At 39.0% G+C, this 23,725-nt stretch overlaps 10 protein-coding genes across 10 annotated transcripts; 6 read left to right on the forward strand and 4 right to left on the reverse strand.

Moving 5' to 3' along the window:
• On the forward strand, window positions 1–2,625 carry RIE1 (Rie1p; the record flags this gene model as incomplete). The annotated part of the gene is made up of 1 exon (XM_451236.1): window positions 1–2,625. One exon carries the CDS (start codon window positions 1–3, stop codon window positions 2,623–2,625), a length of 2,625 nt encoding a protein of 874 aa, XP_451236.1.
• A 1,521-nt stretch (window positions 2,626–4,146) lies between these two features.
• On the reverse strand, window positions 4,147–5,385 carry MGA1 (Mga1p; the record flags this gene model as incomplete). Its single annotated transcript, XM_451237.1, has 1 exon — window positions 4,147–5,385. The coding sequence occupies one exon, from the start codon at window positions 5,383–5,385 to the stop codon at window positions 4,147–4,149; it is 1,239 nt and encodes a 412-aa protein (XP_451237.1).
• Window positions 5,386–9,961: 4,576 nt separating this feature from the next.
• KLLA0_A05390g (6-phosphogluconolactonase) lies at window positions 9,962–10,732 on the reverse strand (the record flags this gene model as incomplete). The annotated part of the gene is made up of 1 exon (XM_451238.1): window positions 9,962–10,732. One exon carries the CDS (start codon window positions 10,730–10,732, stop codon window positions 9,962–9,964), a length of 771 nt encoding a protein of 256 aa, XP_451238.1.
• Window positions 10,733–10,980: 248 nt separating this feature from the next.
• On the reverse strand, window positions 10,981–11,622 carry CPD1 (2',3'-cyclic-nucleotide 3'-phosphodiesterase; the record flags this gene model as incomplete). The annotated part of the gene is made up of 1 exon (XM_451239.1): window positions 10,981–11,622. One exon carries the CDS (start codon window positions 11,620–11,622, stop codon window positions 10,981–10,983), a length of 642 nt encoding a protein of 213 aa, XP_451239.1.
• Window positions 11,623–11,988: 366 nt separating this feature from the next.
• Window positions 11,989–13,659, forward strand: BRF1 (transcription factor TFIIIB subunit BRF1; the record flags this gene model as incomplete). The annotated part of the gene is made up of 1 exon (XM_451240.1): window positions 11,989–13,659. The coding sequence occupies one exon, from the start codon at window positions 11,989–11,991 to the stop codon at window positions 13,657–13,659; it is 1,671 nt and encodes a 556-aa protein (XP_451240.1).
• Window positions 13,660–14,211: 552 nt separating this feature from the next.
• On the forward strand, window positions 14,212–16,491 carry SDA1 (Sda1p; the record flags this gene model as incomplete). The annotated part of the gene is made up of 1 exon (XM_451241.1): window positions 14,212–16,491. The coding sequence occupies one exon, from the start codon at window positions 14,212–14,214 to the stop codon at window positions 16,489–16,491; it is 2,280 nt and encodes a 759-aa protein (XP_451241.1).
• Window positions 16,492–17,843: 1,352 nt separating this feature from the next.
• LSC2 (succinate--CoA ligase (GDP-forming) subunit beta) lies at window positions 17,844–19,112 on the forward strand (the record flags this gene model as incomplete). The annotated part of the gene is made up of 1 exon (XM_451242.1): window positions 17,844–19,112. One exon carries the CDS (start codon window positions 17,844–17,846, stop codon window positions 19,110–19,112), a length of 1,269 nt encoding a protein of 422 aa, XP_451242.1.
• A 581-nt stretch (window positions 19,113–19,693) lies between these two features.
• On the reverse strand, window positions 19,694–20,104 carry MPC3 (mitochondrial pyruvate carrier; the record flags this gene model as incomplete). Its single annotated transcript, XM_451243.1, has 1 exon — window positions 19,694–20,104. One exon carries the CDS (start codon window positions 20,102–20,104, stop codon window positions 19,694–19,696), a length of 411 nt encoding a protein of 136 aa, XP_451243.1.
• Window positions 20,105–20,996: 892 nt separating this feature from the next.
• On the forward strand, window positions 20,997–21,245 carry KLLA0_A05511g (uncharacterized protein; the record flags this gene model as incomplete). The annotated part of the gene is made up of 1 exon (XM_002999301.1): window positions 20,997–21,245. The coding sequence occupies one exon, from the start codon at window positions 20,997–20,999 to the stop codon at window positions 21,243–21,245; it is 249 nt and encodes an 82-aa protein (XP_002999347.1).
• A 647-nt stretch (window positions 21,246–21,892) lies between these two features.
• YAP1802 (Yap1802p) lies at window positions 21,893–23,596 on the forward strand (the record flags this gene model as incomplete). The annotated part of the gene is made up of 1 exon (XM_451244.1): window positions 21,893–23,596. One exon carries the CDS (start codon window positions 21,893–21,895, stop codon window positions 23,594–23,596), a length of 1,704 nt encoding a protein of 567 aa, XP_451244.1.
• Window positions 23,597–23,725: the final 129 nt, after the last annotated feature.

Consider the following 23,725-nt stretch of genomic DNA (forward strand, 5'->3'; position numbering starts at 1 on the left):
ATGACTAGTGCATCAAGAAAAAACAGTGAAGTCAAGGAAACATCTCCTAGCAGAGACGTTGCCAATGGTAACGGAAGTAATGATAACGCGACAAGCACGAATAGCACCGAATATTTCGCTAATACAAATGTCCTCACTTGCAGGTTGAAATGGGTTGACCCAGACACTTTCATAACAGATCCGAAAAAATCTCAACTTCTTACGAGTTTGAACCAATTGGTTCATAGCAACAAAGGTTTGTTGATCAACCCGAAAGAGATGGAGAATTACCAGTATTTCTCTGATCATGAACGTATAGCACATTTGAAGGAAAACTTGGATGTGTACTTGTTTGAGCGCGGTAACGCAGAAGTAGACAGTTGGTATCGAGATTCGGATCTGGAAAATGAAAAGACTACCTGGTTCTACGATGTGGTGATACAGGCCCAATTCAAACCATATAAGGATCTACAGGCAACAAAAGAAGGGTTCTTATCCGAATTGACCAAGTTTTCAGGTAACGGTAATAAATCTTCATCGATCTTGGAATGTTGGTCTATCTCAGAGAATCCTCATGCTTTGAATCATCCCGGTAATTTATATGTCAGAGGAATTCCAAAGAATCTAACCAAAGAGGATTTAGTACCCATCTTTGCCAAGTTTGGTCCCATCCTAGTTCTCAAAATTATCTTGGACTCAAATACAAACGAATCGATGGGATTTGGGTTTGTCTCATACGCATTGGGATCCCAGGCTTCAAACTGTATTAAAGAATTGAACGGGAATTTGATGAATGGATCCCCATTGTTTGTGAACTATCACGTTGAAAGAAAGGAAAGGGAAAGAATCCATTTCGATCAATGGAAACAAAATGAACAAGAGGAATCTACCAAGTTTAAAGGTGTCTTCGTCGGCAATTTACCGATTTTCACCACAGAAAACAAATTGTTAACACCTTCTATCGTCTTGGAGAAGTTCAAGAAAGCTCTCCCGGATTGTGAAATGGTTAGCTATTTCTTCCCAAAGACAAATTCACAAACAAATGTGGAATATTCCGAAACAGACGAAGATTCTAAATCCGAGTCACCGTTACATTTAAATGCAGAATCTTTCCCCGTTAAGTCAAAGCACAATAGTGATGAGACAAATAAAAGAAATAACGAAAAGATCGAGGATCCTCAGCTAAAGACAATTGAAAAGCACCACGATAATGGTGATGAGGATATCGTAATGAAAAATGATGCCACCACTTCCAGTGACACTGAAGTGCCTAAATCCAGTTCATCTAGCGATGATGAAACAGAAGCTACTAACGAGGAAACTTGTTCCTCTCAGAATGAGGAATCTCCTTTGAAAGGATACGGCTTCTTTAGATTCGCAACCCATGAAATGGCTTTGAAATGTATCGAAACTTTTAATGATTCACAATGGTACGGTCACCAGTTGGTCGTCAACAAGGCTATACAAAAGTTCCATCAACATCAGCACTCATACCATGGTAACAGTTCTAGTAGCCTCTCTAGCATGAACAACAACGGTAACAATAATCATTATCATAACCACCACCACCAACAACAGCAGCAGCAGCAACAACAGCAACAGCAGCAGCAGCAATATAACAATAATAACCACCATTATTCCGGACCACACCAAACTCATCATGGTCATAGTAGTCCTCATCAGCCTTATTACCAGCAATCATTTTTCCCTCCAATGTATTCATTCAGACTCTCACGTCGTCATAGCGATAGGTCAATCAGTTCTAGACAATCGAATGCGCCTGGGTTTTCACCTCCTCCTATTACACCGCTTCCATTGAATGAACCATCCTACAACCGCAATAATTCCTCTAATTCCCGTTCAATCTCAAGACAAAATTCGATCACGAATATTCAATACGGTAGTAGAGATCAAGCATATGATCATCATTCTCCTTCCAGCTCCACTCAAAACTCTATTCCACCACCATCAATGTCGCAACCAGTGTATCCAGTTTCGATACCACCGCCTCCAACAGGCATACCGGGACAAGCATTGCCTCCGTTAGTTACGCAATCTATTCCTGTTCTAACAAATTCCTCAACAAATTCGACTGGCTCACCTCGTAACAATTCAATTTACGGTCCAATGAATATGCCTCTGACTTACTCATCATCTAATCCGATGTTCAATACACCACTACCGATTCCAAGAAGTGACGAACAGGAATCAAACTTATATGTGAAGCATTTGCCTTTAGATTGGAGAGATGAAGATCTCTATCAGTTTTTTGAGAAATTTGGAGAGATTATTAGTGCCAAGATTATTACTGTAGGTGGATCCATAAAGGAACAGGATGATCAAGATCTGAAGAAAGATGAACTGTTTGGAAAATCAAAGGGATATGGATTTGTTTGTTTCCAAAATCCTTTGGATGCATCACGGGCCATGTACCATACAGATGGTTTGAAGTTGAATTCCGATAATACGTTGTTTGTATCTTTCGCTCAAAGAAGATCAAAGAGCATAGACTCAATTAAGGGTCCGGTATCCAACAATGTTAACTATAACAAAAAATTTTTGAACGCAATGTATCAGCAACAGCAGCAGCAATATCATCCTTGGATGGTTCCAGTTCCAATGCATTATCCACCGCCATCGCACTGATCAGATTTTTCAGTTCCCCTTTTATTCTTTTTTTTTTTTGAATTATTTCTGTTTAATTAGATTTGGAGCTCTTTGATCTCTAACTGCAGTTTGAATTTTGACTCAGTCACCACTTTGTTAATTATATTTTTTTTTTCAGTTGCAAGTATTTGTGTGGCCTTCTCGAGATGAATGGTAAATTGGAAACTACAACCGTTCCCCTGTATCTTTTTCTGTCGAATTGTCAAAAAAAAAAAAGAATTCAACATTCATTTCTGCTCTGTTTTTGCCCCCTTAACGACATAGTATCATCTCGGAAGGCTTACCGAGTAGAAGATTCCATCATTCTTTTCCAGTTGTTGTCTTGTTAAATTTTTATTTCGATCCTCTTACTCCAAATTTACGTTATTTCATTTCATTTCATTTCATTTCGGTCAATTTCACTTATTTCACTTCAATATGGTGAATAAGCGTTCTTAGTTGTCAAGCTGATGAGGGGGGAAAGTATAATAGTTAAAATACAAAAAGGGTTTTTGAAATCATTGCAGAAATAGAGCCCAGAGAAAATCTTAAGTAAAGATTTTTATCTTTTTCTCAGGTCGCTTCTTTGTCAGAATCATCGTATTATAAAGGATATAAGAATATAAGTCCTATAATTCTGTTCTCTGTTTTTAACCAAAAAGAAAAAAATTGATTTTCCTAGCTATCTCCGGCGATCTTTTCTCTCAAAAGAAAGTTGCAGCCTGAAAGTTGCATACGAATGAAATTCGATCGATGAGTTTTTCCACTGCATTGACTCAATGCATGCGTTTGAACTCACATTTCTAAATCATGGGTTTCTTTCGGCAAAGTGCCTATTGTAGATTCAAATGCTTGTAAGCAATGAACGCATAACAGTACCGTTATATTTAAAGTCATTGAAAAGGGTGCAATTATGGCATTATTTTGAGGATTTTACTTGGAGAGAATATGCCATTTCATTCAGAAAGAATACTATTGGCAATTCTACCAGCCTCTCTATACTTTCACATGCCGTCCTAATTTAGTACCCTCATCAGCTATGTAATTAAATGGTAAATGTGTCTGTGCTAGGGAGGAAACAAAGAAAGTGCAAAAGTTATGTCGTGACGTGCTTGGCAGAACAGAATAAGTCCTATAATAATAATAATAATAATAATAATAATAATAATAATAATAATAATAATAATAATACTAATAATACTAATAATAACAATGATAATAACAATAGCCCATTTATAATAAAAGAAAAAGTCTAATCCTGAAGCAAATAAAAATATAGTGTATAAAATTCCGTAATTATCTGATCTGACCAAATAAGCAGGTTCTCAGCGGATTCCAACATGACAAATAAAATGAAGATTGATGCGTGACTGTAGAGGGTGAAAGAAAAAAGAAAGATATCTATAAAGAAAAAACCTGGAGTGTGAAGTAACTGAGGCAACACGCTGAGGATAAGGTTTCTTCTGATTATCCATGTGATGAGGGTGAAGTGAATTTGTAAATGGATAATGCTTATTTACATTATTTTGGACCATACTCCTGAGACACAGAACCACTGCCTTCAGGGAATTGTGTTGTAGTTCCTCCGAGAGAAACTTTTTGAACTTTCGAAAACCTTGGGTTAGAAAAGATGGAGTTTTTCTGTGATTCCAAAGAACCGTAACTATTAAATCTGTTAACGGCAGAAGCAGTCGTGCTTGCACTAGCAGTGCTTGATTTTGTGGTCATTGAGTTATTAGCCATGAGTGTATTCCAATTTGATTCTGTAGTCATTAGTTCCAGCTTAAATAATTTCAGTCTCTGAAGATGTTCCTGTATATTCGAATCATCTGCGGACAACACGTCGCACATTTGGAGCATAGATCGTAGCAGTATCCCAAGATTTTGTTCATATTGAAATAACGTGTGGGTTTGTAATGCGGTTGAACTTGGTCCCAGGCCAGCATGGGATGACACGGAAGGATACGGACTGATAGAATAGTAAGGAGTTCCCAGCATGCGAGGTATCGGGCTTGTAATGGGCAATGGTGCACCATTCATAGGTGGTGGTGGTATAGTCGGCATAGCTGGTATGGTTGGATTCGTCGTAGGAAGGGACGCTTGACGAATCGGACCAGGTACAGATGTTGGTATTGACAGTTGGTGTTGGTGTATCGGTTGAGGTTGCTGCAGCAGGGGCGAACCTGAGGGTAGAGGGTGTACCGGTGAATTACTGGTTTGTGACATATGCGTTGGTTGCACAGGACCAGAAGACTTTCTGGACAGCTCCGCTGGCAAATTTGCATTCGCAGTAGGATCCTGAGAGGAACCAAGATAGCTGACACAAACGGGTGATAACACGTTTCTTCTCTTACCATCTTTCCCAAGATTGTTAGATTTACGATGAATTCTCTTCAACTGTGCCTCGGAAGCAGATTTGCAAAAATCGTGAGAGTGATGTGTAAACTTCCATTCGATTTCGCTTTTGGAAGTAGCGTTGTTCGTAGAGGCGGTTGCACCATTGTTATCAGCGCCAGAAGCTGCCAAAGTGGAGGACGCACTGTGCGGTAGCTTATGGAAACCATACATGTGCAACTGCCTCACGAAACTGGAAACATTACCGTGCTTGAAAAAACGTTTCAACACTTTGCTAGAAAAATTTGGAGCGTTCGGTTTGATAATAAACATGGACTCATCATCCTCAGACCATCTAATCCATTCTATCAATTCATCCTGCATCAAGATATGATGCAATTGATGAATGAATGTCTTACTATGCATGTTGGATGGATGTCTGTCTTGTGTTGTCTCGTAACTCAAGGAAAGATCTACGTTTACCAGAATAAATTTACTTCAATTTAATACGATTTATCTTTGTCTTTCAATAAATCTAACTCGGTGTCGAGTATCTGGTTTATGTATATGCCGTACCTTAAGGTTCCTTAATCGGTGTATATGCAATAATTGGTTTAAACGGTGAAAGCAGTTACAGGCAAAAAGAAATAAACTTTTCTTTTCGATTTTTTTTTGACAGAAAAATACGAAAAATCGCCTAGTTCAAGAAATAGATGAAAAAAAAGATTATCGAGCGAAAAATGCAGTCAGATATTGCGGTAACAAGTAAGTCGGCGAAACGCAGGTAAAATGAAAACAATGACTATCGGTGAAACCAGGAAAGGTAAATCAGTGTTATCTGTATCTGGTGCAGAATGCGGTGTAGTTTCGTTTGTAGTTTCGTTTAGTGTTGCTCAGTCTCTGGTACTGAACTTCTAGGACGAGATGTCAGTACTTTCTTTGTCTTTTTGAGATTAATTTAAATTGCAAAGCTTAGAGGTGGGTTCCTACCAACGTACGTTCCGTTGGATGCTTCTCGTTAAGAAAAATATCGGGTATTTGAAGATGTTAACGAAACAGTATCTTGATGAGACAGTTGTAGTTTTAGTCCGTTAAAATGCAGAAATATGAGAGATTTCTTCAATATCAACCTAAAGAGTAGTTATTCTTAGTCTTGAAATATTTGGAGATGCAAGGCGAGCAATTTCTTGAGAAAAACGGAAGAAAACTTGAGAGTAGATATTTGAACAGGCGTCTTTTATTATTTCTATTCCACCGGAGCACTTATTCGCGACGTATAGCTGACAATCCAGGTCTATCTTTTATCAGGCTTGAGATATGACAAAGCCCGGCTGAGATTCGTAAAGAAAGGGGACGAGTATCCCAAATGTGGAATGGAATGAATGAAAAAAAAGGCAAAGGTGTTCAGTTACACTTTAGCACACTCCCTCTAATATATCGCACGATATGTGTTGTGTCTGTGTATCTTTTCTTGTATGCGACTCTTAACTGTATCTCCGAAAACCAGATGAGTCTCTTCAGCACACTCTAGAGAGTAGATCAATAGGGATATAAAGCACCTAAAAAAATGGGAAAGAGAATGGAAACCTCTCTTGGAAATGCTCTCTCTCACCTATGGATCGAATAAATTAATGTCAACTGGTTCAGCAAGTGTAGGGACAGGCTGTGTGTATGTATGTATTAAGGTTCGTCAAAATTAGTAAGAGAGAAGAATAATCGATATATATCCAGAAATTCAAAGCCCAAATATTCTAATTTTTCAAAAGAAAAAAGTGAGAAGAGATGATGGTGTTAATGTTGAATGTCAGTGGTGACGATCAAATCGATCAGAGAGAAGAATTATCAGCTTTGAATACGAAAGTTAAAGCAGATTGGGAAAAGACACACCACTATTTTATTTTTGGTTTCTCTTTCCAGTCCTTGTCCTAAGGAATGAGTTTCACGCTTTTACGCTGCTGTCAAGTAATTTAAACTTCAGGCTAAAGAGAAAATAATGTGATATTCAAAGTATCAAGAGACAGTGAGAAAAAAAGAAAAGCTGAAGGGCATTAAATAGATAGCATTTGCAACGGGAAACACCATAATGAATGAAGGCGTACAGCGTGCGCTACTTTGCAAATACAGTTGAAATTACAGTTCCTAGCTGCAGTCCCTTTACTGAGCGAATGATTTTTTTTCTTTCCTATTCCCGGCATTACTTTCAGATTGTGGTTCGAAGTACGAGACGAGTCTAGGACTGACAATATTTCGATTTCAAAATCGTACCGGATTAGAACAATGGATTAAAAACCCCAAGTTAAGATACACAAAAAAAAAACTCATACATGTCTGTAGCTCTTCCATGCTGCTGTTTCTTCAATTCGTACATGGCCTCTACGTCAATCTCACCAGAGGTGAGGTGGGTAAAAAAGCGGCCAGTGAATTATAATTATAATTTCTGTTGATAGAAAGAGTGCGGCGCAGGTTCTAACTTGCACAGAAAAGAGCATACAAATTTCGGTTAATGTGGAAACACTGATCTTCTGGTAGGAAAGTAGGCTATGTAGAGGAGTCTGGAAAAAATACACAAACTTCTAGTACACATGACAAGGAAAAGCATACTACTTCAGCTGTAGGTAAGGGGGGAGGGGGGGAATTTTTCTCTTCTGCTGTCGAGATTAGGACAACTTTAAATTGCTGCTCGGTATATGGTTTGAAAAAGAAATGAGCTGTGGTGTGTATAACGCTTGGGTCAATAGGAAAATCGTAAAAGGAAATTGCAAGATTACGAGAACCAGAAGTGTCCAGCAGGCCGTTCAAGATGTACGTTTTTTTTTTTTTTTTGGCTTGGAAACTAGTTGGTTTTTTATGATAGCGAGCTGCGGGAGTTTCAGTATAATATCGTTGATCATGCCTGTTCTATATGCGATGTTCGAAGACAGGATCATCCTAGCAGAAGATGTTGTTTTTTCCGGTCCTCTGTTCCAACATAGTATAGCTATGTATTTCTAATGGTTACTGTTGGTTTCACAAATTGTTGATTATAGGGGTCCAGACTCTGTTACATTGCCAGTTTTAAGTATTACATGAAGAAAGAATACTGACTTTGTGCACAAGAAAATGACGTGGTGATCCCAACCGAATTCTGCACTATATTATGTTAAAAAATTTCCACTTAACCTACTTACGGCTACAGAGTCTACCAATGTGGGCAATAATATCCGGAATATAATCTAACATTTGGTTTTACAGAGGCAAAGAGGCACTGATTATTTCCCCGCTTTCCTCTTTTGTGGGAACCTTTCCGACAGTTCCCGCCATATTTAGCAAGAATGTAGTTATATCAAGACACCCTTTATCCCGGTAAAGAGGCACGTCGCAGTTGTTATGCTTCAAATTTGTCCCATTCAAAAAGTCGGGTTGTAGCACAAATTCTCTACACAGTCTACACATTTCATTTCTGTAACAAGTATATATTGAAAAGCAGTAACAAGAGCACAATTAAAAAAACGCCGCAAATTTACTGCCAGCTTGGAATATGCTGTATCCAAAACGGGAGTAATTGCCACGTATCATCGGCTTCTTATACTGTTCTTTCTCTTTTTCTAAGAATTCCAGCTCTTGAAAAGACGTTCCTGTAGGACGAAATTCGCATTTTTTCTTTTTCTTGATCGATCGCTAAGAAAAGCCAGTAGATACTTAGTTAAACACCCGCATCTCTCGAAGGACGGTACATGAAGATACCGATTCAATAGACGAGCTGCATCGTTTTCCCAGTCTGACCAACGCAATCATTACTTATACGAACAGAAACATTTATACTACACATGATATCCAAGTTTCAAAACCTAAACTACTAAATCACAGGTAGCTGATCAGTTCTGTGAGTTTGACAAAAATCAGAATTAGCATTAGCTTTTACAAATAATTGTCAGTTCGAAACAATTCTTGTAATTGGAATTTCGGATTTCGGCATATCTGCCTTTTACAGACCCTTCGGTCGGGTTCCACGCCGTGGAGAAGACACTTTCACTCACGTTCTTTTTCCTTCCTGTTTATCCAGAACAAGATTCTTTACGTTAACCGGGAAAGGAAATTGATACCGTTTGAAGAACAATGCAAATGGAAAAAAAAGCAGCTGTTTTTTTCCAATGAATGATTACAAAGGCAACCAATCTCGTAATCCATATACCGTTTCAGGTGTGTACATGCTTTCCACCTGTTTGCAAGCTGTCCTGGTTTTCAATAGGCATGGAAAGATACATTTTGACTGAGCTCAGCCCGGCTTATCTCATTGATACCTGCAAACGTGTCTACTGTGATGCGCCAAGAAATAAAAAAAAGCCTTTTTTCACAGAAATCTATGTGCAGAAGATGAGGGTACCAGGTGGTAAGCAAAGGGTCCAGCCAACCATCGTTTCATAGTCGCAATATATTCATTCTCAGCTTCTGGTTAGATGAAGCTGTATATGATACGAATTGACAGTAACGAAGGGTGAATACGGTACATCTTAGCATAAGACACCCTTGAAATACGGTATCTTTAATTCTTCCATGAAACAAACCTGTAGGGTGCTCTTCTTGATTCTCAGCTGATTAACGACAATTAGTACAACTTGCCTTGCAAGTTAGTAGCTTCTGCGAGTCTTTTCTAGCCAAAGGCCGATCTTTTCGGCCAGTCGTTACCCACCGAAACTTGTCTAGGGATACAACTGGAATATCGGGTAATAAATTAAATTCCTTGCGTAAAGTCTGTCGATACTATTGTCTATTGCGTACCAGTAAGCCGGAAAAATACAATCTTTAATGAACGATATATGATTGAAAAGAAATGTAATTCCCGGAATAAAATACTATGTCGGCATCTGCAACATCTTGATAGGTACGCCTTAATCTTATTCCATTTGCAAAGTGGTTAGTCGTCCCTTATTTCAACTAGTAAACATCCTTATACATGATTCTACGTAAAAAATTAAGACATTGTCAGTAAAAGGGGTCTGGGTTGACTGGTACTTGTCCAGTTTTAAGCAGAGTATTTTTCAGCATGTAATCCAAGACCTTCAACCGCATCTGAATTGACAAACCAGCGAGTCTTTGCGTCATTTTCCTTGTTGACAATGGTACATGGTAACTCTTGGTTTTGTTTGTTGAAGATTTCGTCTAATATTGGTTTCTTACCACTTCCTTCAGCAACGAAAGCTAAAGACTTACTTGCGGAAAGAACAGGTAAAGTTATGGTGATTCTATCACTTGGAGGTTTTGGAGAATCATGACACCATAAAACCTTGCGTTTATTCTCTTCTAGAAGATATTTGTGTGCTTCACCTGGGAACAATGAACAAGTGTGACCATCTGGGCCGCATCCCAATAGAATCAAATCAAATGGTTCCTTTGGTAGTAGACTTTCGTACTCGTTCGATACCTTTTCGTTCTCCGATCCACCTTCTTGCACCAAGGATTCGTTGATGGTGTAAACAACAGGACCAATGACCTGTTTACGTGTCAATTCTTCCAATACAGCTTGCTTGAAAGCACCGTAGTTGCTGTCCTTATCTTCAAGAGGAACTAATCTTTCGTCACTGAAATAAACGTGCCATTTGGCCCACTGTATTTGTTTAGAGACAGAAGGATCATCGACGAGTGCTTTACGTAAAACATTGATTAAGGACCCACCACTGATAGCAACGTTAAATCTGCCATGGCTCTCTAAGGCCTTATTTTGTTCTGCAACAATGAATTCACCCACTGAGGAGGCTAATTCACTTGAATTGGAATATTCATGAACGGAAACCATTATCTAAGTAATAATCACTAAAACTGTTCAGCGTGTCTGGATATCTGGATACCTTTAAGATACTATTAGGCCCTATCTGCAGCCAGAAACAAACATGTATTGTGATAAACCCGATACTCTTTGCTATTCAAAGAGAACCTTTTTTCCTTTTATACTATTTGAAACCATTTTTTTTCAAGTTTTCACCATTACATTACTATTATGCATATTTGTATTTATATACTGGTATTATATGACATTGACTTGCCTTATCCATGGACTGTCACTTCTGATAGCACTTCCCATTCTTCTACAGGACCTTCACATCTGACCACTTTGAAAGTCAACGGGAAAGACCATCCTTTGAGAGTGTGTTGTAATTTATACGCGTCTTGGTCCCTGCTATGCGACTCTATTTCTTCTGTAGTTACATCAAATAAGTCTTCAATTCTCTGCCTTATCAACCGTATCATTGCTTGGTCCATCGGATAGATATCTGAGTAGGCTAGCGAAAGATGTGGATGGAATTCCTCAAATAACCAGGTATCAATGTTCAATTCTCCGACGAACATCGATCTTATCAACTTCGCGAGACTGTACAACATAGGGTTTGGTTTGCACTCCAATCTGCATTTCTCAAAGTACTTCTTGCCAATATTGAAACCATCAAACTCGACAAGCGCATTCTCACTATCTACTTTAGATTTTACTGCATTTATAGCATGATGAGCCATCTCAAGTACCTTATGCACTTCCTCCATGTTCTCACATGAGAGACCACTACACACAGTAACATGGGGCTCAAATACAGGAGAATTCGGGAATAAAGTTTGTAATGACTCTATCAGAGTTTTAAAAGTCTCATATTCAGGACTGTGTCCATATGGACATAACCATAGAGATATACCCATTCTTCCCTAATTGAGCACAAGCAGGATAATATAGGGATAGTTTAGCCGAGTAAGGTCACTAAGTATTCCCTGACAGCAACAAAAGAAATTGACAAGTTTAGCTTATAAGTATGTCAATCTTCAACCTTTGAATAGTGAAAGTACCCTTGAATACTGTCCTGTTCAAAGTTCTTGTCCCTATATGTAATGATAAGTTCATCATTATCGAAAGAGCGTTTTTTTTTTTTTTTTGAATGTAAAGAAGTTGACATTAGAAAACAACAAAATATCGCCGGTTTCATCACTCCCACAAGTAGAAGAAGAGCGAAAAAACTGGGTTATAACAGTTGAGAAGCACATTCAGGCCAGGAAACCAGCTTCAAGAGGATGGCATCCACTTTACAGGTTTCGTCACGAAAGTGTAAGAACTGTGGTTCGACGGATTTTGTCCGTGATATTAGTAATACTACTAATGAATTGATCTGTAAAGTATGTGGTTTAGTCACTGAAGAGAACTCTATCGTGTCTGAAGTCACGTTCGGTGAGGCTAGTAATGGTGCAGCTGTCATTCAGGGTGCTTTTGTCAGTGCGAATCAGGCACATCCAACGTTTATGTCACATTCCGGTCAGAATGCTTTGATGTCCAGAGAAACTACTTTGAACAACGCTAGGCGGAAGTTGAAAGCTGTCTCCTATGCGTTAAATATTCCCGAATATGTTACTGATGCTGCTTTCCAATGGTATAGATTGGCTTTGAGTAATAATTTTGTTCAAGGTAGGAAATCACAAAATGTGATTGCCGCTTGTTTGTACATCGCATGTCGTAAAGAACGTACTCATCACATGCTTATTGACTTTTCATCAAGGTTACAAGTGAGTGTTTATTCTATTGGTGCCACATTTTTGAAGCTAGCGAAGAAGTTACAAATAGTTAAGTTACCTCTAGCTGACCCATCTTTGTTCATTCAACATTTCGCGGAGAAATTGGAGCTTGGTGATAAAAAGATTAAAGTGATAAGGGACGCTGTGAAACTGGCACAAACTATGTCCAGAGATTGGATGTATGAAGGGAGAAGACCAGCTGGTATCGCAGGTGCATGTCTCTTACTTGCCTGTAGAATGAACAATTTGAGAAGAACGCATTCTGAAATCGTGGCAATATCTCATGTTGCAGAGGAAACGCTTCAGCAAAGATTGAATGAGTTTAAGAATACAACATCAGCTAAGCTCTCCGTGAAAGAGTTCCGTGATGATGAAACTGAGGTAAATGAGGGTGAGAGAAGTGCCGAATCGAAACCTCCTAGTTTCGATAAGAACAGACTAAAGGAAAAGAAAATAAAAGATTCTTTGGATACTAAAGAGATGTTGGAGACAAGCGAGGAAGCCGTGTCAAGAAATCCAATTTTGACTCAAGTGCTCGGAGCGCAGGAACTATCGTCTAAAGAAGTCCTTTATTATTTGAAGAAGCTTTCTGAACGCAGAAAAGCTGAATTCAGTCGTATAAAAGCTACGCATGGAATCGATGGAGAAGACTTACACAAAACTGAGAAAGACAAGAAACGTTCCCTGGATGAAATTGATGGATATAGTCTTGAAAAGGATCCATATAGACCAAGAAATTTACATTTATTACCCACCACAGCTTCTCTGCTTTCAAAAGTCAGCGATCATCCTGAAAATTTGGATGATGTTGATGATGCAGAATTGGATTCTCACTTGTTAGATGAAGAAGCTTCCAAATTGAAAGAACGTATTTGGATTGATATCAACGGTGATTACTTGATTGAACAAGAATCAAAAAGACTCAAACAGGAAGCAGATTTGGCCAGTGGGAATACTTCGCTACGAAAAAAACGCAGCAAACGTACTAATAGAAACCAATCCAGTGCAAGCATCGTCAAAGTTCAAGTCGACGGACTACCGCTTGATGTTTCCGTGGATGACGCTGATGCTGTAGATGTTGTCGCAGCTGGAGGTGTCAAGAATCTATTACAAAAGACGACTTTCTCAAAGAAGATCAATTACGATGCTATTAACGGTCTCTTTGGACAAAAATAGTTTCTACGTCGTCACTGTTTCTCTTCTCTTGTACGATATCCATCAGATCAAACTCAAGAAAATTATATGAATACCAACTGCTATTTACATATCGTTACTTGATACAGATGTCTGTTTTTGCTCTTTTTTATTTTAATATTTTACACTAAATTGGTGTATCAATTTCATTTCGATTATATTTTTGGAACTATATTTAAACGGCGTACATAATTTATAAACATTGCAAACAAATATTCGTTTGGTGTGGACTATTATTCATTTATGGAACACAATAATAAGCTACCATCAGTATACCATTTTGCCTATTCAGATATTAAAGAGCCTTAAACCCACTTTTTGCCTCTGGTTTCTTCTTTCCGTACCGTGAGTGAAAAGAAATTTTTTAGAAGGAAGAAAATTTTGAGATGAGATGCGATGAGATAGAACCTATGTATGAACAAAGTATATCACTCCGAGACAACTAAAGTTGCCTAACACTATTCGAACTTGTGCAAATCAACTAAGTATTTCCGAACAGTGAAAAGGAATCACATAATCAAATAAGAAACAAATATGGTTAGGAGATCTCGTGCTGCTATTCTACCGACAAACATTATTCTCTTGCAGAACCTTGTTAAGCGTGATCCTGAATCCTATCGTGAAGAGTTTCTACAGCAATATGCTCACTACCAATCATTAAGAGACATTTTCATGTTAAATTCGGTCAACAACGAGAGCACTGATGAAAGTGCAATGGCTGAGTTTATGGGAGCAATTGGATTTGTATCTCAAGTTTGTTCCTGTTATCCTCGTGAAACGGCAAACTTCCCAAACGAATTGAAACAGTTAGTATTAGATCACCACAAATCGCTTCCGTTTGACGTGAAAGAAAAGATTATCACCAGTCTAACTATGTTGAGAAATAAGAACGTTATCAGCCCTGAGACTTTGATTCAAACTATGTTCCCATTGCTTATTGCATACTCTTCCCCTAGTAATTCGATGGTCCAGAATTCTCACGCCAAAGAGCTAAGAACTTTAATCTACAACACTCTAGTACAGTTGATGAAATCTTGTAACACCAGTGGTAAGAACCAAAAATTAAACAAATCTACCCATGCGTTGTGTTTCAATTTGTTGGAACAGCCAGATTCTCAAGGTATATGGGCATCGAAATTGACAAGAGAGTTATGGAGAAGAGGTATCTGGGACGATTCAAGATCGGTTGAAATTATGACCCATGCTGCACTACATAACGATGTTAAAATTGCATACAGTGGTGTCTTGTTCTTTTTGGATGCTGATAAAGAGCGTGAAGAAGCGTTTGAAGAAAACGACGATGAGGATGAAATCGATACTACCGCTTTGAAGCACAAGCTCCAGATCAACAAGAAATCTAGTAAAAGAGGTAAGAAGCTAGAGCAAGCACTTAAGGTCGTAAAGAAGAAATCTGCTAAAGGTGTTCAACAGAATAATTTCTTAAATTTCAGTGCCATCCATCTATTACGTGATCCACAAGGGTTTGCCGAGAAATTGTTTGAAAGACATCTAAGTGGTAAGAATTCGAACAAATTTGATTTCGAACAAAAGACTGCCATCATGCAATTATTATCCCGTTTAACAGGTACACACAAGTTAATGGTTCTTGGACTATATTCATACTTCTTAAAATACCTGACGCCAAAGCAAAGGGACGTTACCAAGATTCTATCTGCTGCAGCCCAATCCTGTCATGATCTTGTTCCTCCAGAGACCATTGAAGTGATGGTGAGGAAGATAGCCAACGAGTTTGTTAGCGACGGTGTTTCAAATGAGGTTGCCACTGTGGGTTTGAATACAGTCAGAGAAATCTTGACTCGTGCCCCATTAGCTATCGATGAGACTTTACTACAAGATTTAACCGAATATAAGGGCTCCAAGGCCAAGAGTGTCGCCATTGCTGCTAAGGGTTTGATTGCATTATACAGAGAAGTTGCTCCGGAGATGTTAAAGAAGAAAGATCGTGGTAAGACCGCTTCTATGGGACTACAGGACGACAAACGCAATGGCAGGGAATCCAAACGTGTCAAGTTTGGTGTCGAGACTACTAATGTACAAGGTATAGATGGTATTGAGTTACTAGCGAAGTGGAAGCGTGAGAACGGAAACGAGGAGGATGATGATGATGAGGCTGCATGGGATTTGAACAACCGGGATGAATTATCAGATGCTTCGGATGTAGAAGGTGAGTGGGTGACGATAGAAAGCGATAAAGAGTACGAAGTTGACATGGACTCTGACGATGAGGAAAGCAAGAACAAAACAGGTCATAAGGGTAAGAAACGTTCCCACGATGAAGTCGAACCGGAAGCTGGTGAAGATAGTGATTTAGAATTATCCGGTGATGAAGAAGAACCAAAGGTGGGAGAAGAGCAGAAGGAAGAAAGTGAATCCGCTGACCCAGAAGAAGCTTTCCGTGAATTAGCATCCAGTCGTATCTTAACACCAGCCGATTTCGCTAAACTTCAAGAACTACGTACTGAAAAGGGTGTTACTAAACTTATGGGGATCAACAACGAAGAAACTATTGAGCATTACAAGCTTATGGGTCCAGCCAAGCACAAGAAACAGAACAAAGAGGAAAGAATGGCATCTATTATGGAAGGTCGTGAAGACCGTGAAAAATACGGAAGTAAGCGTGGTAAGCGTGACAGTTCAATGAGATCAACTACAAATAAAGAGAAATCTAGAAAGAAGAACTTTGTGATGATGATCCATAAGAGATCTGTGAAGGGTAAGCAAAAAATGTCGCTTCGTGACAAACAAAAGGTCTTGCGTGCTCATATCACGAAGCAAAAGAAGAAAGGTAATTAAACTAGATGGCATGGCAAAAGTAGTTATATTAATTATAGGCACTTGTAGACACAGCATATAAAAGATAGAAAAAAAAGACACGTCAGTGTCACGTGACCAACTCATTTTCTCCATTTAGCCCAGTTTTGAAGTTGTCCTTTCAGCCAATGTGATATCACCATCCGAGACCACTTGTCTGCTGCTCATATCCCAGGTCAAAAAGGACTATTAACACGGCTTAACGGTGTGCCAACGGTTTTGGACCGAGAAGGACATGATCTAACAGGGAAAAAAAAAACTCGAAAAGAAAAAGAGACCACTACAGGATGTTTGAGGAACTTCAGCTTGAATGGAAATCTCGACACTATCAGCTATATTCATGCGTCGGCATTAAGCCTTCTTCGCATCACGGGCTGTGGCCCGTGATGCTGGCCCGCACTAAATGGGGCCGGGAAGGCATATGTTCCAACGCGTTACTCTCGAGGGAACGATTTACTACTGCCTAGACTAGCTCGTCTCAGTATTATTCAATGTAGTGCAGCAGCATTCACCTGGGGTGATGTCTTTACAATAAAACCTATACAGTACAACAAGAGCCGACTTTAACTCACAATTGAATGATGAGTCGTCAGTGAAGTAATCGCAAACGCAGTTAAGACGAACTATTGAAACGGTCGCACCTATGTATTCCTGTGTTTATTTTAATCTACCATTGATAGCCTCTTGTCTTTTACTTGTTAAGTTTCTATTTGTATGGGGTACAGTAGTAAGAAATCAGGCTTTCAGCCTGATTTCGATGAAATTTCGTCCATCCGCCCTAGAATGAGGCGCACGAAGATGTGCCCAAACAGATGGTAGCATTGGGAATTTTTCACTTCGATCAAACCACACAAAGCCAGTATCTCACACTACCAATCCTGTATATTTCTTGTTCTTATATGCTATTCCATATGATCACATTTCTGTCTCTACCAGTCATATACATATATATATATATATATGTATTGTAATCTGCGTCGTTACAAAATACAAGACATTACAAGATTATTGCTGGACCTACGCCAATTCATTCCAAGCTTAAAACCTGCTTCAGGAATTGCATCGATACTTTATAGCACCATATTCTGTCAACTATCGAGTTTTTTTTTCTTCGCCCTTTTTGTTTGATATTAAAGGATTTTTTGGTTAAACCGTCTGTGTTTTTTCGTTCTTTAATTTGATTCATTTATAAACTCCAGATCCCCAGATAAAGAATAGGAGATTGGAAAGAAGATACGAAACATAATACATAATATAAACGGTGTCTTTTTTTTTTTGGCTTAACGAAACTGTCTTCTCTCACTCCGTGAACTACTATAGAATTATCATACACTATGTTGTCGCAAGCTTACAAATTAAGAAGCTGTTTGCACAAGTCTTCTTCTGTTGTTCGTCAACAAGTTAGAAACTTGTCCATCCACGAATACCGTTCGGCTGAACTGTTGAGACAATACGGCGTTGGTACTCCAAAAGGTGCAGCTGCTCATACCGTCGATGAGGCTACCAAGATTGCCAAGGAATTGGGTGGTAAGAACTTGGTCGTCAAGGCTCAAGCTTTGACCGGTGGTAGAGGTAAAGGTCATTTCGATAACGGTATGCAATCTGGTATCCATATGATCGATTCTGTGCAAGATGCTACTGAAGTCAGTGGTAAGATGCTTGGTTACCATTTGATCACCAAGCAATCTGGTATTAAGGGTAAGTTAGTGTCCGGTGTTTACATTGTCGAAAGAGTGAATGCCAAACACGAAGCTTATTTGTCTATCTTGATGGACAGAAAGACTAAGAAGCCATTGATCATTTGCTCTAGTGAAGGTGGTATGAATATCGAAGATGTGGCAAAGACCAACCCAGATGCTATCAAGAAGTTCTACGTCGAAGATTCCGTTGGATTGACCCCAGAAACTGCTGCTGAGATTGCTGCCTCCTTGGGTTTCTCCAAGGAAGCCGAAGCTGATGCTAAGGATGCAGTCTTGAAGTTATATAAGATCTTCAAGGAAAAGGATGCTACTCAAATCGAAATTAACCCATTGAGTGAAGTTCTTGACCAGGATAAGAAGGTCATGTGTATGGATGCCAAGTTCGGTTTCGATGACAATGCCTCCTTCAGACAAAAAGACGTGTACTCATGGAGAGATTTGACTCAAGAAGATCCAGATGAAGTTACCGCCAAGAAGAGTGACTTGAACTTTGTCAAGTTAAAGGGTAATATCGGTTGTTTGGTCAACGGTGCCGGTTTAGCCATGGCCACCATGGATGTCATTAAGTTATATGGTGGTGATCCAGCTAACTTCTTGGATTGTGGTGGTGGTGCCACTCCGGAAACTATCGAAACTGCTTTCAAGTTGATCTTGTCCAACGATAACGTCGATGCCATCTTCGTTAACATTTTCGGTGGTATTGTCAGATGTGATTTCGTCGCTCAAGGTCTAGTCGCTGCTACCAAGAACTTGTCTGTCAAGGTCCCAATTGTTGCTCGTCTACAAGGTACCAACTTGGAACAAGGTAGACGAATTATCGCTGAATCCGGTTTGAAGATCTATTCCTTCGACGAATTGGACCCAGCTGCTGAAAAGGTTGTTGAGTTGACTAATAGCAAATAAGCGAGCGTCTGAAAAAGTGTTTCCCAACTGTTCTTTCTCTCTCTCTCTCTCTCTTTGTTTTTTTTCTTGTCACTTATACACCATTCGTGCAAACAAATCATATACATATTCAATAACCCAAATTTACGCTGACGATGATGATAACGATTATGATCATGATAACAACCAGTTGTTAAATCTCTCTTACGATATATTATAAATAGGAATACAAATTTCTACGTAACCATTTACACTACTGCTACTACTCTCGCACCATTTATAAAAAACCTATCTAAAGCAGCCTTTTAGCAAACTATCAGTCTTCTTTATTTTATCATCAACAGAAAATGGATTTCATCCCATAAATATGTATATATATATGTAATATGAGTACACATGGAAACACATCCGATATATAAATGTATAACACACATCGTAGATTCTTTAACAACAGTATGCTCTTATACATTAACATATCTGTATAAGAAACATCAATGCATCACCGATCTTCCCTCAAAAGAGAAAAAGTAATGAGAGCGGGGCAAACAGCTTGCACCAAGGAACGATTTTGAATGTTTAGAAACGCTAATAAAGGTATCGCTTTATTGAGTGGCAGCAGATGGAGTAGCTTTATCAACGATTTTCTCAACAACAGGCTTTTCGGCACCGTTAATAATGTATTTCACAATCTGCGATGCCGAATCGCCTTCTTCTATCCTATATTTAATAATCCGTCCAATTTGGTAACCAGCAGTACAACCCAAGAAAAAATTCACAGACGCAAGTAAATAGTTCTTTGGTTTAATAACAAACGACCAACGGGTCCAAATCAAAGCCGTAGCCAACAAAGACAGATTCTGAGTACCTGATAATTTATCCACCGGTCTTTTTGTATCACTGAACCCTGCAAAAACCAAACCCCATTTCAAAGTTGGAGCCCAGAAATGCACAGTCTTTGGACCAGTTTCAGAGTTCATAAACCTCCTGAAGGCGTTCCCAGCTGCTGAAGACATTATGATTATTCCGATTTATACTGTTTCAACAGATACCACCAAAAAAAAAGAATAGAAAAATCAAGAATAGAGCAATCTCTCTGCAATTGACACTATTTACCGGTTACTGTATGTGTTGCACGCAATGGACACTTCAAAATGAGTTTCAGATTAAGATGTTCCTGTATGTGGTAGTGTAAAACTCAACTTTATACACTCTTCGTTGGATTTTTTTTATTTTTGGGATGCTCTGTAAATTATTCAGATGAATGATCCTTTGAGCAATGATGTCAAGGTACATATATATATATATATATATATATATAGGACGTAATAAATTTATAACAAATGCCAGAGAAGTAAACAGTGTGAAGCATACGTCCACCGTAAAGTGCAATCCCTAGGGTATATATTCGAGTGGGTCAGTGGATCTTGATTACCTATCACAGAGTATGTAGCTCGGTCGATGCGGTCTATATTTTTCAGAAAAAAAAAAGTTTTGTTCATTCTTCAAAATTAGTTTTATTCCGGTGGGGGGAGGGGAAGATGACCTTAACAGGAAAAACAGGAAAACTGAATAAAGGAAAAGACCGAACTGGTTACCCGGAGAACGTAAGGTCACGTGGGATATTTTACGTATATCTCCAAGACAAAAGCTTTTTTGAATATCCAAAAATCTGGAGTAAACACCCAGACATTATGTCTTTGATCGGGTAACATATACTTAAGGCTTTGCCCATCTTTTTTTTTTTGTTTTTCTTCTTTTCAAAACGCCAGAATATCCAGACGCGTCGAAATAACAATACACCTGTAGTCTGTATTCACTTATAAATATTTAACAAACATACTGCGTTTAATCATTGTTATCTTTGAATGCAATGATTTTTCAAATATATATAGTGCTATACTCATCATGAATAGCAACCACTGGTCCGCACTCACAATGAGCCTTGGAAAGAGACCTAGAGTGGTTTACGACGAAGTTAGTTCGTCCGGATGCTATGGCCCAACGTTGAAGAAAGGCAATATCGGTTCTAGAAGTGACTGCGATGGGCAGGATGATAGGAAGGGAAACGTTTACGACGTAAGGATATTGATGTTAAATGCAAGAATCTTAGCTAAAACGAAAAATACTGCTGAGCAGCCTGTTGATAGTGTATGACGAAGTGGATTGAAAAAAGAGGATTGTTTCATATTTTAATTGCACGATACCTTCGGTATCGTGCATTTGTTTTGATTGATGATGACGATGTTGTTATGGATGAGGGAGCCCTCAACTTATGCTCTTGATGGGGCCTTAATACTTTGTGCCCGGGTAACGTTATCGACTCAGCTCACCTCATCATTTGGGTTTGGGTTTCCCCCCGAAAAACTAGAGATTCCCCCCAAAACCACAATCATACGTCCGTTTCTAGGCCAAGACCCCTATTTATTGCTCCAACTTTTTTCGGTAGCACATATTGCTCCAGTCCCTTCAGGCATTTCTGAAGATGTTACACAGATTGAAAATCAGAAATTCCAAAGTTCCAAGTTTTACCAATGATGTAAATTATATGGTTTTAGATTTGAACTTTCACTGAAATTGTTATTGTTTTGTGAGAAGGACAGTTTTTAAACAGTTATATTTGGTTTATTGGATAAGCTTTTGAGGGTCAGGAAGTAGATTTTAATAAGACGTAAACACATTTGTGAGAGCGGTGTCAGTCTCGTACCATTCTTTTGATCTTTTTGGTTTGATAGGCTTAAATATTTGAGGGGTTTTCACATCACTCACGTTAAAAGGAAATAGGAGAAGCAACAAGAGAAGAGATGACGACTTATCATAGGCTCGTGAAGGGGGCGACCAAGATCAAGATGGCTCCTCCGAAAACGAAGTATACGGATCCTATATTGTTAGGAACTACAAACGAACGTGATTTTGGAGAGATTGTGAATGCCTTAGAGGAACGTATTAATGATTCTGCGTGGACCGTGGTTTTCAAGTCACTAGCTGTAGCACATCTAATGATTCGTGATGGTGATAAGGACATAGCGTTGAAGTATTTTTCAAGAAATTTGGATTTTTTCGAGCTACGTGGCCTGGCGCGTTCGTACCCTGCAAGATCTGGTGATGTACAAGCGTTAGATAGATACAGGCTGTATTTGAAAGTGAGAAGCGAGGAATACGGGAAAGTTCGGAAGGATTACGTGCGCAACAGTAATACGAATTTAAAGAAATTCGACGATAATCGTTCGTCGGAATGTTTGGAACATGTGGAATCCTTGGAGTTGCAGATTGGTGCTTTGATCAAGAATAGGTACTCGCAATGCGATTTAAACAACGATTTAATTATGTTCGCATTCAAGATGCTTGTACAGGACTTGTTAGCCTTGTACAATGCGTTGAATGAAGGTATCATCACTCTATTGGAATCTTTCTTCGAATTAACTCGTTCCAATGCTGAACGTACGCTTAAATTATACAAGAGGTTTGTTCAATTGACCGAAAATGTGGTACGTTATCTAAAATCAGCTAAGGCCGTTGGATTGAAGATTCCAGTCATTAAACATATTACCACTAAATTGATCAATTTGTTAGAAGATCATTTACGTGAAGATACTGAAAATAAAGGTAACACTTTCTCGAAGGATGATCAAACCCAGGTACAAAGTGAATTGGAACGCATTAGACATCAAAGAATTGCTTTGGAGAACCAATTGAAGCACCAATCGGTACAGCAAATACAACAGACACAGACTGGTTACAATCCATTTGCCACTAGTCCAATGTCTATGGCATCACCTCAATTCGACACACGCCCAGCGCAAGTGGCTAATACAAGCAATCCGTTCCAGCAGTATCAACAGGTACAGCCACAGATGACACAACAGATGCCTCAGCAGGTGCCTCAGCAAGTACAACCACAGATGACACAACAGATACCTCAGCAAGTGCCTCAACAGATGCAACAGCAAATGCCACAACAAGTTGCCCAACAAACTGGTTATAATCCGTTCCTGCAAGATTTACAGATGCAACAGCGGGCTCCTCAACAAACTGGCCAACAGCAGATGCCCCAGCAAATGCAACAACAAATGCAACAACAAATGCAACAACAAATGCCCCAGCAAATGGCACCTCCGTTACAAAATACAGTCACTGGGATTCAACCCTTACAAACCGGTATGATGCCATTGAACAACGCAGCCACTGCACCAATCATTCCATCCAAAACAGGTCCAAATAATCCGTTCTCCCTAGAAAACGTGAATCGCCAACAACTCCAAAGACAACAAACAAACCCATTCAGCGTGCAAAACTACTCTCAAGTTTCAAATAACCCATTTTCCACCGCCCCTGAATCGTCCCCACTGATAGTCCCTCCGAACAGAGCAACTACAGGTAATAATACATTCGGAGGTTTAGAACTGTTGCCTACAGTGCCTGTATTCCCACAAACTCAAATTCAACAAGGCTTTCAAGCAGTAGCCAACCAAAGATCACAAAATGAACCCAATTTGATTGATATATAGATAGACTAAATATCCACCTAACTACCATTTCAACTACTTCCCACCAATTCGGAAGTGAAACGAAAATGAATCAAAGTAATGTACTTACAAATCATGTTGATGTCGTTATAGCCTTGTACATTTTTGACA

The sequence above is a fragment of the Kluyveromyces lactis genome (genome assembly GCF_000002515.2).
Source record: "Kluyveromyces lactis strain NRRL Y-1140 chromosome A complete sequence".
Taxonomy (NCBI): Eukaryota; Fungi; Ascomycota; class Saccharomycetes; order Saccharomycetales; family Saccharomycetaceae; genus Kluyveromyces; species Kluyveromyces lactis.